The 15,789-nt window shown below is 34.3% G+C and overlaps 8 protein-coding genes across 8 annotated transcripts; 3 read left to right on the top strand and 5 right to left on the bottom strand.

Moving 5' to 3' along the window:
- Positions 1–602: 602 nt before the first annotated feature.
- EIN_380080 (RNA-binding protein, putative) lies at positions 603–1,550 on the bottom strand (the record flags this gene model as incomplete). The annotated part of the gene is made up of 1 exon (XM_004258834.1): positions 603–1,550. The coding sequence occupies one exon, from the start codon at positions 1,548–1,550 to the stop codon at positions 603–605; it is 948 nt and encodes a 315-aa protein (XP_004258882.1).
- A 2,512-nt stretch (positions 1,551–4,062) lies between these two features.
- Positions 4,063–5,841, top strand: EIN_380070 (hypothetical protein; the record flags this gene model as incomplete). The annotated part of the gene is made up of 1 exon (XM_004258833.1): positions 4,063–5,841. The coding sequence occupies one exon, from the start codon at positions 4,063–4,065 to the stop codon at positions 5,839–5,841; it is 1,779 nt and encodes a 592-aa protein (XP_004258881.1).
- Positions 5,842–6,007: 166 nt separating this feature from the next.
- EIN_380060 (cell division protein kinase, putative) lies at positions 6,008–6,898 on the bottom strand (the record flags this gene model as incomplete). The annotated part of the gene is made up of 2 exons (XM_004258832.1): positions 6,008–6,623; positions 6,687–6,898. 2 exons carry the CDS (start codon positions 6,896–6,898, stop codon positions 6,008–6,010), a joined length of 828 nt encoding a protein of 275 aa, XP_004258880.1.
- A 119-nt stretch (positions 6,899–7,017) lies between these two features.
- Positions 7,018–8,319, bottom strand: EIN_380050 (ATP-dependent rRNA helicase rrp3, putative; the record flags this gene model as incomplete). The annotated part of the gene is made up of 1 exon (XM_004258831.1): positions 7,018–8,319. One exon carries the CDS (start codon positions 8,317–8,319, stop codon positions 7,018–7,020), a length of 1,302 nt encoding a protein of 433 aa, XP_004258879.1.
- A 958-nt stretch (positions 8,320–9,277) lies between these two features.
- EIN_380040 (hypothetical protein) lies at positions 9,278–10,431 on the top strand (the record flags this gene model as incomplete). Its single annotated transcript, XM_004258830.1, has 2 exons — positions 9,278–9,604; positions 9,721–10,431. The coding sequence occupies 2 exons, from the start codon at positions 9,278–9,280 to the stop codon at positions 10,429–10,431; spliced, it is 1,038 nt and encodes a 345-aa protein (XP_004258878.1).
- A 140-nt stretch (positions 10,432–10,571) lies between these two features.
- EIN_380030 (zinc finger protein DHHC domain containing protein, putative) lies at positions 10,572–11,623 on the bottom strand (the record flags this gene model as incomplete). Its single annotated transcript, XM_004258829.1, has 3 exons — positions 10,572–10,901; positions 10,987–11,115; positions 11,180–11,623. The coding sequence occupies 3 exons, from the start codon at positions 11,621–11,623 to the stop codon at positions 10,572–10,574; spliced, it is 903 nt and encodes a 300-aa protein (XP_004258877.1).
- Positions 11,624–11,713: 90 nt separating this feature from the next.
- Positions 11,714–14,137, bottom strand: EIN_380020 (hypothetical protein; the record flags this gene model as incomplete). The annotated part of the gene is made up of 1 exon (XM_004258828.1): positions 11,714–14,137. The coding sequence occupies one exon, from the start codon at positions 14,135–14,137 to the stop codon at positions 11,714–11,716; it is 2,424 nt and encodes an 807-aa protein (XP_004258876.1).
- A 149-nt stretch (positions 14,138–14,286) lies between these two features.
- Positions 14,287–15,598, top strand: EIN_380010 (hypothetical protein; the record flags this gene model as incomplete). Its single annotated transcript, XM_004258827.1, has 2 exons — positions 14,287–14,604; positions 14,789–15,598. The coding sequence occupies 2 exons, from the start codon at positions 14,287–14,289 to the stop codon at positions 15,596–15,598; spliced, it is 1,128 nt and encodes a 375-aa protein (XP_004258875.1).
- Between the last annotated feature and the right edge of the window lie 191 nt (positions 15,599–15,789).

Here is a 15,789-nt window from a genome sequence, read left to right as displayed (position 1 = left end):
GATTATATACACTTTTTGTTTGATGTTACATTTTTGTGCATTATAATAATTTCACATTATATTTTTGATTTATTTTACAAAATGAATTGGAAGTAAAACGTTTTATTCCAAATCTCGTTATAAATTTGGAATAACGAAACTTATATTCAATTATCATCATTTATATATGATAATTGAATATCTGTTGTCAATATAACAGTTAATAAAATGTCTTCATTAACTTTTTAAATTTCTTGTTGTGTTATTGAAATACAATTAATTTGTTTTGTAAAGGGTCTGTCTTCAACCATTGAAACAGTAGTAAAGTAAAAATCTATAAAAAAAACTCAAATGCATATTATTTGGAACAAAAAGATGTTAAAAGAAAACAATTGAAATAAGTGTATTAACAAAGAAATTACCAATACTAGTTTATATTCAATTCCCCTTATTATGAACTAAAAAATTGATTCAACAAGTACCTTTGTTGAAACCATGTTTATCACCCATTGTTTAAGTCTTCGATGGTGTTTTTCTTTAAATGACTTTGTTGTGTCAATAATAAAACGATCATTGTAGTGTTAAACAAATAAGAAGTAAAGTGATTTGAAGTATCAACAAAATCAAAACGTGGTCTTTTTTCCGTTGGATGGGGTGACAAGTTCTCTGAAAATTGGGAGACTTTCGGAGTCGTCATTATCGCGAGGCGAGAGCATATCAAATGGTGAAATGGAGTTGATGTGTTTATCAAACGGTTGTGAAGTGGTATGTTTATGACTCGAGATCGCTGTAGACTTAGGAGATGGTGACTGTGATGTAAAAAAGCCGTCTTGTATATGAAACAACCCGTCGAGTTGTTGTGATGACAGTGATTGTGTATATGACTTTGTCGCGCGATGTGTAGAAGCTTCGCTTTTATCGTCATACGCTTTTGCTTCCGGCAACGTGTGACTTTGATTGATTTGATGTGTCGAAAACTGTTTTTTCATCGTCGCCTTTTGTCGGCGACTTCTCTTCGACTCGATCGTCTCTGAAAATTCAACCACAATCAAATTGCCACACCACCACTTCCCATTTTCTTTATTGATTGCTTCCACTGCACTCTCCATTTTGTCGTATTTCACAAACGCAAACGACCCCTTCGCATTCTCTATTCGCGTGATCTTCTCGATGACCCCATACATCCCAAATTTGGCTCGAAGCATATCCTCGACATTAGTCTCTTTATTCAAGTTCGATATGTATAGTGTAGTCTTATCCAAATCCCCCTCTTTGATCTGTGATGACTTGGCCCATTCAATCACCCAATTCTTCTTGATGGGGTCGCCTTTGTTTTTCTTCGGCGCCTCTTCAACACATCTTTTGGCATCTTCGTGCGTCATAAACTTGACAAAGCCACACCCCTTCGGCTTTTGAGTGTCTTGGTCGACCATAACGGAAATGTCTTTGACCGGTCCAAACTGCTCACAGTAGCACTTCAATTCATCCTTGCGGACATTCCCAAGGCGCGCAAAAAATAAAGTCGTTGTGCAATTCACTTTGATTGCACGCTCAAGGCTCCCTTGTTTCATCTCTCACTGAATTTCTTTGTTCCTCTTTTTTTGTTTCATTTGTAGATTAATTATAGTTCTTTTACTATAATTATACCATGCATTCAAACTCCCGAACAACTCGACTCTCTTTCCTTCTTTCGATTGGTTTTTATTTGAACTTTTTTGTTGCATGTTTAGGGTTCGTTTTTTACTTCAAAATTTTAGGGAAATATCCCGATTTTGTGGCATATTTTTTCACACATTTAAAATAATTTATTGATTTAAGTACAAATTTGGATGTAAAGTTTTCTATTTTCAATTGTTGATTTTTTTCGTGGATTAAAAAGAGAAAAAATAACGAATAGAACAGATAGAATTTGTTGAATTGTTTATAACTAATTATAATAAAAATATGAATAAGTTATATTTTATAGTAATTTTTTTGGAAAAAAATAATAAAAGAAATGATTCTAGATATGATTATCTTTTTATTTCTTTATAATTTACAATTGGTTTTCTTCAAGGAAAACAATCAATAAAAATAAATTAGATTACAAAAATCTAATTGTTTTAATTATCGTATATTTATAGTATATTTTAATATATTATTAATTGTTTTCACAAATTGTTATATATAACAAATATAAAATATAACTTTTTACACAATATTTTATATTTGAATTTTGGCCAATTGTTTTAATAACATTGAAATGTTTTTTATATATAACAAACTATGTTTTTAATAACAAAAATTGTTAATTAAAATGAGTTGACCTTTGTGAAAATTAAAATTTACTTCTCAATACTTAATTTACTTCTCCTTTGTTACTTCTTTTTTGATTGGGATGGTGTTTGCAATGTTATATTTATCACATATTTGTTTTATTTGTAAAAAATACAAATGGTATAATATTTACATTGCATATTCAAACTGATTATAACGATTGCTTAATTATAAAAACTGATACATGACCTTTAATTTACAAACAATAAATGTTTATTAAATTATTATAATAAATTTAATACCAAAATTAAAGTGATTAATCTTTGTATTGATTTAACGATCATATAAAAAATTAACAAACTATGAACATTTCAATTGCATATATATGCAAATTATAAGCCGAATAGTAGTGAATATTATTAATTAAAATGAAATAATAATTTAATATTGTTTAAAAAAGAAACTATTGAATGCTTATAGTTTATTATGTAAATAATAATATAAAAATTTAATAACGGCAGTAAAAATTTTATTGTTTACAATATCCAAATTATTAAATGTTTAAATATATTGAAAAGTTTAGTTGTGTTTTATTCTCAATAATATTAAATAAAGGCTGTAGACATCAATTGATATATAGTAGTTACATTATGAAATCATCTAAATTTTTTTTTCACCTTTTTTTCAAAATTACTTTACTTTACAAATAATTACAAAATTTTTTGTAATTGTTAAAATTAATAATAAAAAATTGTGTTAAAAACAACTAATAATCAGATATAATAATTGTTTTCCAAATTAAACAGTTCAATTGGAAAGTACTTGGATTATAAAATAACAAAATATTTTTTGGTTTTTTATACTATACAATATTTTGATATAAAAACATTATCTTTTTAAATCAAATAAAAACAATAATTATAAAATTATTACAGCTTACTAAAAAAAAGTGAAACTCAATAAAAACCATAATCTAAATTATTATTTTTTATTTATATCTAATAATTTTTTTTCATTTTTTCTTATATTCTTAATCTTTGAAAAAAATGGAAAATGTTTTAAGTGTTTTTTGCACTTTTTCTCACTAATAAGTATTAAAAATAAATAAGATTTAGAAGAAGTAACAATTTAAAAAAAAACTTTTGGTACGGTAACATTATCATTTTGAGAAGACAAATATAATGACTCAAAGTTAATAGAATGTCTTCAATGAAATTGTTGAATTCACAAAAAAAAACATTTAATAATTTATTTATTAACTAGTTGATATAAATAAAAAATAATAATATTTAATTTACTCCAAGAAAAAAGTTGATTAAAATTGTAACAATTACTTGTGTTAGTTTGGAATATCATCAACAAAACTCAAATCGAAATTAATAATTATTAGAACAGAATAATATGATTTAGGCTTACAAAAACATTGTTCTAATAAAAAAAGAAAAAGATAAAACTATAATTGTTTGATAAATTAATTATAATCAAATAGTTTAATTCAATTATAAAAGCAAAAATGCATAATTTGATAGCCTTTCAACAAGTTTAAAATAAAGTAATATTTGATTCTTTATTAATGTTCGACAAGAAATAGTTACTTTTTAATTTTAACAAAATGCCATGGAAATATAATATAATGATTTACTTCTTTCATAGTAAAACTTAACTATTTTTAATAATAACAGAACCTTGAAGTGTTTTTCTTAAAAATAAGCTTAAGTAAAAACTAATACACAAACTATAAATAAACTATACTTGAATACCATGTGAAAAAATAAATGAACTACACACAAAATACAAATTAGAGAGTAAAGAAAGACTAAAAAAGACATGAATACCGAAGAGACATCAACCACAGAAAGCACAAGCACTTTGAGTGAATTTTCGATGTCGAAGTCTTCCGACGTAATTCATACAACGGCCGAACTGTACAAAGGAAAATTGACAGTGAGTGATGTGCGAAGAGTCGGCCTGTTTTTCGAGTCTCGCGCAGACTTCATTCACATCACTTTTGTCTCCAAAAAGTTTCAGGACTTTGTGGATGGGTATCGGTTCAACCCCATCTCCGAAACAAAACTCTTTCCTTCCATCGAGGAACAGCATTTGTATACCCCCAAAGATTTACCATCGCCAAGATATAAACAATATGTGTATAGATATTCCGTCGACTATTCATTCTTTCTCGCTCACAACTGCGAAAACTGCGATTTTAGAACAGTCACGTTCACGCAAACGTCTCCGAAACCAACTCAAATTGGGTATGGGGTGACCCACATACTCTTCAAAGGAATGTTTAGTAACACGCTCGAGAGTATCGCGTTACCCAAATCACTGATTTCAATTGGGGAGTCCGCCTTTGAAAATTGCGACTGGCTGACTGCGGTGACACTTGGCGGCATATCGGAAATGAAGAGGAGGTGCTTTGCCAATTGTCGGCGACTCAAAGAACTGAATGTGCCAAATACCGTGAAGTTGATTGGAGACCACTCCTTTGCAAATTGCTCATTAATGACGTCCCTCACCCTCCCGAGTAAACTTAAGTTTATCGGGAAAGGGTGTTTCAACAATTGTGTTGGGTTAGTCAAGGTCCATACCCAGTGCAGGATATATCGAGGGCTTGTGAGCTATCACGTCGCTAAATTGATATCGATGAACATCACAAAGTGTGCCGAGATCGAGTTCACTGCTTCTGACCGAGAAGTTCATGGGAATGTTATACCGCAAAACATTAAAATATTGGGGGAGGAATGCTTTGCGGGGTGTATGTTTGACACTCTAAAGATCCCAAAGAGTGTGATCGAGATCGACACAAAAGCATTTTCAAAGTGCACTCGGCTTGAGGGGGTGGTCTTATCCGACTCGATTAAAATCATCGAGGACGGTGCGTTCATGTGTGACTACTCCCTCAAAGAAGTCGTGTTACCAAATTTCATTGAAGAGATCTCAGAGAACTGCTTTCTGTGGTGCCGGAGTCTTGTCTCCATCACAATTCCAGAGAACGTCCGCTTCATTCGGAAATCCGCTTTCGAGAATTGTAAAGCTCTCAGTGCGATCAACTTCCCCAATACACTGGAAGTGATAGGTGACCACGCTTTCGCATTTTGCGATGAATTAAAAGAAATTTTGTTACCAAAGGGTGTGACGAGTCTTGAAGGGGAGTGTTTTATTAATTGTAGTAGTCTAAGTAAAGTAGTACTCCCCTGTGGATTAATTCATTTTGGGGAGAACGTTGTGTCTGGCTGTGATTCATTACGAGAAATAGAAACAAATCCGCATCAAAGCACTTTTAGTGCAAAAGTCCCATTCAGAATTGCTCAACTTCTTCTTAAAAACAACGTAAAATGCTTGGACATAGTATTTACTAAAGAAGACCGACTGGTGTTTCCAGTGGGAGTTCCTCTTGGGGTCCAAGAAATTGGACATGGGTGTTTCTTCGGGGCAGACATCACATCAATCCAAATACCAACTTCAGTGACTCTGATTGACGACTTCTGTTTCTTTAATTGTCGGAAGCTTCGATCATGCACAGTCAAAGACACTGTGACATTCGGCAAAAACTGTTTTGGAGACTGTGGAATGCTCAACCCTAAGCCAGACACCGAAGCTTGACTACTTTAATTTGTTTTTTGTTATCTATTGTCTATTGAGATGCTAATTGATAGTTATGTAATCATACATTTAACTATTAAAATAGAAAATGTTTTGACTCTTCAAGTAGAATCAATTAAGAGGTAGATGTATCGAGTAAAGTTGACTGTCTGAAATGAAAGCGGAATTAGAGCGGGCACGCCTCTTCTTGTAAGAAGAAATTGGACTGTAACACTCTCTTTGCTGATGATCTCTGTCGTGGATCCATTTGAAGCATTCCAGTTGCCATGCTGAAGTCTTCCTCGTTGATAAGAAGAGGAAAGACCTCTATCAATTGGAATTTATGTGGGAACATCCGTAACTTTTGAATGTTCACGGTGCTCCCCATCATCTCACTGAACATCACACCGACCGCCCAGATGTCGACCTTTTCACTATAGTTTGGTTTATAAAGGGTCGTTTCGTTGTCATAGATTCCAAGCATCTCGGGCGGTGCGTACGCGTCGCAAATACATTCTGCAGTGTATCCTCTGAAACAAGAGTCTCCCATCATGCGAGCCATACCAAAGTCGCCAAGTTTGACGGTCAGATCTTTTAAAACAAATATGTTCTCCGGCTTCAGATCTCGATGGAACACTCGGTGCTCGTGGCAATACAATAGTGCCGTCAAAATCTGCTTAAAAAGGTAGCGAATGATACGGATGTTCACAAATCTTGGATTGCCTATTAACTGTCGTAGCGATCCGTCGCAGTATTCCATGACTGTAGACAGTTCATTTGTTGTCGAATAGACTCCCAAGATTCTACACGTTAATACTTAAGACCATGTTTATGAATATCACAAAGTCAAAAAAGTGACGACAAACTGATTGATATTTTTGTGTCGAAGTGTCGAGCTGATGTAGACCTCTCGTAACCCCAATGAAGTGATCCCGTCCCCATCCAAATTTTCAAGGTTAAACTTTTTAATCGCGACGATCCTGTTTTTCTGCGTGTCCCTGACTTTGTAGACAACTCCGTACGTCCCCGCACCCAATTTTGCGATGAATTGAAAACGCGAGTGAAGTGTATCGCACATCACGAACTATACTTTTTAGTTTTATTATTCTATTCTTTATTTATTGATTTTTCTCATCTATTGACGTATTAGTCATTAAAAGTTCCATTTATACATTGAACTTAAAAAAATTAAATCAATCAGTCTTCTTCATCAGCATTTCCTTTGTTCTTGTCTTTAATCCGTTCCTTCTCTTTACTGGCTTCATCCTTTAATATTTGATTCACGACTCTCATCGCTTCACTACATCTATTCACATAGGACATTGCGACTTGTTCCTCAACTTTATACTCATCCAACTTCTTCTCTATCATCGTCTCAATACGTTGGTAAAACTCTAAAGAGTATTGTGTGACTATAGTTATGGCCATCCCACTTTTCCCGGCTCGCGCTGTTCGTCCGACACGATGGATATAGTCTTTAGGCTCGACCGGGCAATCGTAGTTGATGACAAAGTCGACGTCGGGGATATCTAACCCTCTCGACGCAACATCCGTCGCTACTAACAGACTTCTCTTGCCACTCTTAAATTTCTCTAAGGCCAAAAGTCTCTTTTGTTGCGACATTTTGCCGTTCAGTGGAATTGCCTCGTACCCGAGTTGTCGTAACATCAAAACAAGTCGAGTGTTTCCACTACATTTCATAGTGAAAATGATTGCACTCTGTGCACCGACCTTTTGGAGTATTGCCATTAAATAGCCATCTCTGTATTTGAAAGGGATGAAGAGGTACTCTTGTCGTAAGGTGTCCACAGTCGAGTACTTTTGTTCCGATTGTTTGATCTTGACGGGATGGACTAACGACGCGCGTTGAAGTTTTTCGACACGACTTGACATAGTAGCTGAGAAGAGCATAGTTGTTCGTTGCTTCGGAACACTCTCGATCAATTTGTCAATATCCGCTGCAAAGTCCATATCAAGTAACTTGTCGGCTTCATCGATCACTAGGAAACGAGTCTTTTGGAGCGATTGAGATACCCCTTTTGTGTTATTAATGTGATACACTAAACGACCGGGAGTGCATACAATCACATTTGGTTTCTTAGCTAACAGAACCGCTTGTTTCATCTCATCCATCCCTCCAACTAATAAACAAGAAACTAAACCAGGTAACGCCTCCGCCATACGATCTAACACTTCTATCACTTGTGCTGCTAATTCACGGGTTGGTTCCACTACTATACAAAAGAAATCCCGCTTGCGCTCATTCGTGTTTAATAAATGATTTAACATCGGAAGTAAAAAAGCAGCAGTTTTGCCAGACCCCGTTTGAGCTATACCAATTATGTCTTTCCGTTTCAACGCGACGGGAATACTACTACTTTGAATGGGAGTCGGCATTTTGTAGCCTAAATGTTCAACTACTTTGATCACCTCGGGAAGTAAACCAATTTCTTGGAACGTTGGATTGGAAGGTGGTGTGGATTCAATGGGGTTTGACATGGTCTTGCTATTTTTTTTATTTTTTTTTAAGGGTTTTTATTTTTCAATTTTTTATTTTTTTTTTATTAAAATAAAATAAGTAATTTTATGTATTATATTACTATAGTTTATTTTATTATATTCGAAATAGTAGTATTCTGCATGGTATATATTTTTACTTTTATAATTTTAATAATTGTTATAAATAAACTAAATTTTTATTATATTTATGTATTAGTTTTGACAAAAGTACTTAATACATTTTAATAACTATTGCTATTTATTATAATTAATTGAATAATGTTTTTTATTCAAATTTAATAATTTAATTTAGATATAAACTTTTCTCAAACAAATGTAAAAAAAACAGTTAATTCAAAAACAACAGAATAGAGAGTTTTTTCTAGTCTTTTTTTGGGTTTGTTATACATAATTATAAATATACAATAATCGTTACTTTGTTTTCCCATAAATACTTCAATTTTAATATAAATCAAAATGAATAGTATACTATAACTATTTTTTTAATATATAAATCAATAAAGTTATGTTTTGGTCAATGATTTAGGTAGTTATATAAAAAAATTATAAAAAGAATTGTCAAACATTACATTTTTTATTTTATTTTAGAACTTCACAAATTCCATACTATAACTAGAATTTTACTAATATTAATTGTAAAAATTGAACACATCAAAAAAATTCTGTTTTTAAGTACACTGGCAAAAAAAACAGAAAAGCTCAAAGAGTGGAAACAACCGAAAAAAATAGAGAGGTTTTCTTTTCTTCATTTTTGGCATAAAATTTGTTTTATCGACCCCAAAAAAAACGAGACATCAAGAGTATGTCCCATTTCTCTTTTTTTTTCAAACCCACCAAATAGTGCAATAAGACTATCGCTCTTGTTGTCGAAATTCAGATGGAAAGAGGAACAAAAAAGGAAAATAAATAAATAAAATAAACTTGTAATTTTATTGGCATGATTAACTTACTTGCCCAATACAACGTCGACGACCACACAATATCTCCACTCCCCCCACCCGCCGGAAATCGTTTTGGATTTTTCCTCGAGGAGGGCGTCGATCAAATTTCAAAGTGTGAGACACTTACCCCTTCCCAAATACAGCACGAAGAGACCCGAGCAGTGAAGTGGAAACGGATGCTCGAGACTTGGAAACAGAATGGGTCCATTCCCAAAAAGTTGAAGTCGCGAGTATACAAAGGGGTTCCATTACCGTCACGAGCTGACTATTGGAAGTTAGTAACAAAGCAATATGTACTCGAAGAGAATGACGAGAACATAGATGTTTGTTACATAGATATATTATAGTATCCTATTGTATAAAATACTATATATATAGTATCTGATACTATACTATATTTTATAATTAATATATTATAATACATATGACTTACTGAAAGCAATTGTTTTATAACATCGAGTCCATTGCAGACGACGTCCAAATTGATTTGGACGTGAAGCGCACATTAGGGTTGCACTACTTGTTTCAAACTGACTTTAAAATGGGCAGAAGAGAGCTCTTTTTGATTTTACGAGCGATATCACAGAAAAACAATGACTTGGGATATACACAAGGAATGAGTGATTTCGCTGGAATCCTCTTTTCGATATTGAAAGAGCGGTTGGCGACTTATAAGATGATGGAAATGATTTTGAATAACCCGAAGTATAATTTGAAGCCATGCCTCCAAGTGGGCTTTCCTGGGCTGATAGAATTGGGAAAGATCAACGACTTGATGCTGAAAAACATTCACCACACGTCATATCGGCATTTAGTAGCTTTGGGATATTTGGACTTGGACATCCACGTCTACATGTTTGATTGGTATATGGTCTGGTTCTCGCGAATCTTACCGTGCGACTTTCTCTATGCGGTTTTCGACTTTTGTTTGTTAGACGGATATAAAGCGATGTTCACGATTGCGAACGCAATTGTCCATTACTTGAAACATCACATCCTAGAGTGCGACGATATCTACATTGCGATGCAACTCCTCAAAGCTCCCGCAGACAAGTTATTACAAGAAGTTAAATGCTCGACATTTGTTGCATATTGCAGAGGACACAAAGTCACACAGAAAATGATCGATAAATGGAAGAGCGCAAAGTGAAGGAATGCGTGAATGGGTGGTAAGTACCATTTCACGACTACTTTTCTAGTTTTTAATTTATAGTTTTTATTATTCTATTTTAATAGTATATTCTGGTTCAAAGCGTCGAATGACAAATACTATAATTTAATAAAAAATTATTATACTTCTAATACATTGCTTTTTGGTTTGACAGGGAGAACCCACTCGCGAAATGTTGAGCCAAACACCTCTTTGAAATTATTGGCAATACCTCTGTCGTATGAGGGTACTCTTTCATTGACTAAAGACTCCATTTTTGTATTCAAAGACAGAAGACGTTCCTTTTCAATAATTTCCATTAAAGTCACATTTGCTCCAATGTTGTATAAATGATTTATTAAGAGAAGTGTTATAGAGAGAAGCAATAAGACTGAGAATGCTAGTCCAGTTGCGCTTGGGGTGATTGTTGTGAATGCATACAGTGACACGTCTTGTGTTTTATTTTTAGTCTACAATTAGTGTTTTGTTGTTTAATAAATTAATAAGAATATAAAGTAACAACAAGAGTTAATATAAACAAACCATATAACCGACTGAATCGACTAAAACAAATATATTGACTGTTACAGAAACAACTAAAGCTAAATCCGTGTAAAGAAGAAACTGTATAAAGTACTTGTAATTGTTTTTACCTATACAATTCTTGACCCAAGGACAATGATGCTGTTTGTTATATTAAAATATATTAAATTCTTAATTAAAATAATATTATCAACGTATCACAAACATCTCTTCTCTCAACACACATCTTGCACTTATTACAGTGATACGATCTCGATGGGCGAAACGACTCACACTTCGGGCACCACCTCACTCTACACATCATATCACACGTTTTCTTGTTTTTCAACACACCATCTTCCACTCGCTTTTTGGCAGCTTCCAACTCATCAACTGAAGCGACTGGTGTGTATCCATTCACTCTTCCTGCGTTAGTCGTTGCAGTTTTAAAAAAAGACCACACAGCACCACCAAAAAACAGGAACCCTATTAACCCTACAACAGTCTCGACACCATTTCGAAAAAAATACGTTTGGAGTGACCCAATCGCACTTAATATAAATATCCCAAACATTATAGTGAGTGAGACAATCACCATCAGTTTGTCATTAGGTTTTTGCTCCTTCTCTTTAGCCGGACTTGTGTAATAATAGTCGAGTCCGTCTTCCATTAGTCAGCGCTCTTCTATGGTGACCAGTTCTTTCCATCATTTTTTTACTTCACAAATAACTCCAAAAACAACCAAAAGAACTAATTACAGCTACTTGCCTTCGTCCATAGCGCTGTCACCATAAAAGTGAAAAGACCCCTTCTCCCCTATTTCAGTCGTCCTCGCGAGTAAATCCCCTACACACAACATTTCAACCTTTCGCATTTGAACGGGTATTTCAAGTCGCTCATTTGGTATCGGGATTTCTCTGCCATCCATTTGACACGCAAACCTGAATGGATATTTCAGAAGGTTGTTCAACACTCTCGACATGTCGCCCGTCCTATTAATGTCAACTATCTCATTGAAGATAGCAGAAGCGTAATAATCGTATCCAGCCTTCGTTGTGATATCTTCGATCAACGAAGCTATCGCGGAATACGCCACATTCGATTTGTTCTCTTGTTCAAAATACCTCAACAACATCGTGCCAAATATCGGATGCCCACAAAAGACCTTCGCAAACGTCGGCTCCGTCTCAACTAACTTTCTAATTGAATGGATGATACTGATCGATAACATCGTGTCTTTGCAGAACAAAAATCGCTCGTAATAGTCCAACAAGTGTTGCGATAAGACCCAATGCCCAAACGCAAGTCGTTTATGTGCCATCAAACACGTTGTTAATACATTAATGGTCTCTATGACCAAACAGTCGTAATTCGGTCCAATGGACTTTAACACCTCTTTGATGGTGTCATCGTTCTGCATGGGAAGTTTATAGAGTGGCCGGCTCAACTCGTCGATCACTTTTAATTCGTATAACACTCTCAACGCTTGTGTCTTTGTAATTCCCTTCGACGTAAATCCCTTCATTTGGAGTAAATTCTGTAACACAACAGACTCACTAAGGATCAACGATCGGTGAGTCTCTTTAGTAAACCGGTGTAATACAATTTGAATAGGATACTCCCCCTTTGAATTCACTATATACATCTTCTGATTGAATCGTTGTTGGTCGACTAATAACATCGTTTGCATCAAATCGACACCTCTACTCCTCATGTCGTACCCCTCTTCTTTCAACGCTTCAATCATCATTTCAAAGACATTCAATTCAGAGTACGCACTATATTGACTATCTATGTCTTTGATTGCTCCTACACTCTTGTTCTGAATGGTTTTCATCATCAAACAACACAACGTTAATACTTTAAACCGTTGTTTCAAACTGCCCTTTTCAAAGAGACAGTAAATGTGTGAGCTCAGATTCCTGTCGTTGAATACAAGGTCGACGATCTGGCCTCTCCGTTCAATCAGAAGCATTCTCATCAAGTCGGATGTGATATCCGATATGTAGAGCGCCAACACGACTTGTCTGACGTAAGTCACTTTCGACACTTCACACAATTTATCCTTTAAGACTTGTGGATAGTCCATATCTTCGTTTGTTGTTGCCGGTACATACCCTTTCGCTAAGTCAGTTCGTTTACACTTCTTTAAAAGAATGTTGTGTGACATGATCTCCGTGATTCCATCCAAATGGTTTGGTGCCAAAAAGTAAGCCAAGAAGGTACTTGAAATGATCGAACACATCATTCGAATGATTTGATACACCCAAAAGAGTTGCCCATTCTTTGCATACCACTTGACAAGGAACTGATAAATTTCCGAGTCTTGTGGATACTTTTTCGCTCGCTCCCAGAAGATAGTTTCAAACGATGTGTGTTCTTTTGTCGATATTGTGAATAAATGTCTGAAGGAAGCAATTTCGTTTGTTACAATTTCGATGTTTTGAGGAGTTGTGAGCAACTCGGACTTTTTCACGCGAATGGCTTTTGTTGTTCGGAACGAGTCGATGAGGCGTTGCACGGTGTTGTTCCGGATTAACGTTTCGGGAAATTTCGTTGCAATGTTCTCGTCCTTACAACTCACGACATTCACGACGAATTGCCTGTAAATACTTTGGTTCAAATGCTCGACGTCCAAGTCAAACAACGAAATGCTGTTGTAGTCAACCAGGTCGAACTCGTATTCTGGCTTGACGCTATAGTCGCAGTGTATTTTCTTCAGTGTTTCAATCATCTTCTTGAATGCCAAATAATTGTTTTCGTCTCGAAATACAGCTAAAGCTTTGTTTTCACCATTTGGTCCCAATCTTGTATTCGCAAACCTCGACCAGTCAAGCAATAGACTTGTATAGTTATCATAATACGTAACAATGATCTGACTCATTATACCACTCACTTGTTGTTGAAAGTCTTTCTCTTCTGTATAGCACAAGTATATACTATCGACGCCTTCCGGGTAGAATTGGAGTATTCCTCTTATGTCTTTCTTATCTAATATAGTTTGGATTTCTTTTGGATCGTCTGTCTTCAAGAAAATGTAGTTTCCAGGGCACGCGTTTTGGTGAAGTATATTATTTAATGTCTCGGCAGTTATTTGATTGAGGTCTCTAAACTCGTAGTGGGTTTGTTTTGAGAAGTCGTAAAATGAATCTCTTCCATAACTCTTCTTTTTATAAACTTCCATGACTAATTTTTAAAGATATACAAATTTTAGTCTTAACTCAAGTTATTGGTGTTTGTCTCTTTATTTGTTTTTCGTATTAATTATAATAAAAATACTATTTAATTGTGTTATTCTATTTTAATACATTGAAATCTATTAAATTATAGAAGATGCCCCAACCACAACAAATAGTCGACGCGTTATCAATTCTAAACGATAACACTAAGACACTCGACGCTATTAACACTTCAATCACTCATTTGGTTCAACGGTCAGAGGTTTTCTCTTTACTCACCGGACTCACTATTTTACTCGACTCACAACTCCTCACACAAACACAACTTTTGACTCTCTGCTTTATACTCTCAAAACAAGCTTCTATTACGTCAAACCCATTCTTTAAGGTACTTGTCAAAGAGCTCCAAAAGGCAGAAGCGTTCGACAAACAGTTCATTTTATCGTTGTTTGCTTCAGTATGCCCACAAGATGTTTGTTCTATTATTTAATAATATTAATATTATATATATATAATATATGGTTGTATCAATGCAAAAACATTATTATATTGAAAATTATTTAAATTATTATAATTATAATTATTTAAAGTATTATAATTATTATTATTAAAAATATTATAATTTATAGTTATAATTATGTTATTTAACACTATAGAAATCTCTCAGCGAAATTATTGCAATGGGCAAACTTCAAGTCCCTCCAGTAGATATCACCGCATTAACTAATGAGTATGAGACAAATGTTCCATGTAACGTCCCATCAGTCCAACCCATATTTTCGGACCCCGACGAATCCGCCCCAAAAGACAGAGATATCTTAAAAATGTATGACATCCCTCTTCCTGGCCCTATATTCCCTCCTTTGAATGCTCCAACACCAACACTCTTAATGCCTGGACATGACGAGTTGATGTTCTTAATTCCAGAAATCAATTTTATGCCAATTTTTGATCCAACTCAAATATCAGCAGAGACTCTGAATTTGGTCAGACGCGCGTCGACAGAGAAATTGGATGACGACGATAAGGACGAATTGATGGAGTTGTTGGAAGAGGAGAATATAGTCAAGTACTTCGTTCCAAGTCAAATCAGCTCGGTGATTGAAAATAACAAAGAAATAGCTTCGGAGGTGTTAAAGAAGGTAGTTGGGACAGACTCGGAACACAATTTTGTGACTGCAATCATCAAAATGGAACCAACTTTAAACGTGGTCGCAACAGTCAAAGAACTCTTACTGAAAAATGCTAAGACGTTTGAGTCGTTTACACTAAGATTGGTTGATTTCACAATGAAAGAAAAAGAGAATAACAAGAGGTATATCAGAGTCGTATGTGACTTCTTAGACACGTTTATTCGAATGGATCAGAAGGTGGAAGGGGATGTGCACGATAGGATCATTGCCTTTTGTGAGAAGTTTAGTACTTTCAAAGAAACGGCGTCTATTTATAAGCTACTCATGAAATGATTTATTTAATTAATAAACTAATAGTATTGAAATCAATAATAATAAATTATAATTAAATTATTAGATATTAATTGAAGTATTAAACTAAATAATAAAAATATTAATATTTTTGAAATATTGTATTATTGATGAACTTAATAATAAAGTTGCAAACAAAAAATATCATCAGATAATTATGCAGTTTTGTTCCT

The sequence above is a fragment of the Entamoeba invadens genome, assembly GCF_000330505.1.
Source record: "Entamoeba invadens IP1 unplaced genomic scaffold scaff_1105074725225, whole genome shotgun sequence".
In the NCBI taxonomy this organism is placed as follows: domain Eukaryota; phylum Evosea; order Mastigamoebida; family Endamoebidae; genus Entamoeba; species Entamoeba invadens.
This window is presented reverse-complemented; position numbering and strand designations above follow the sequence as displayed.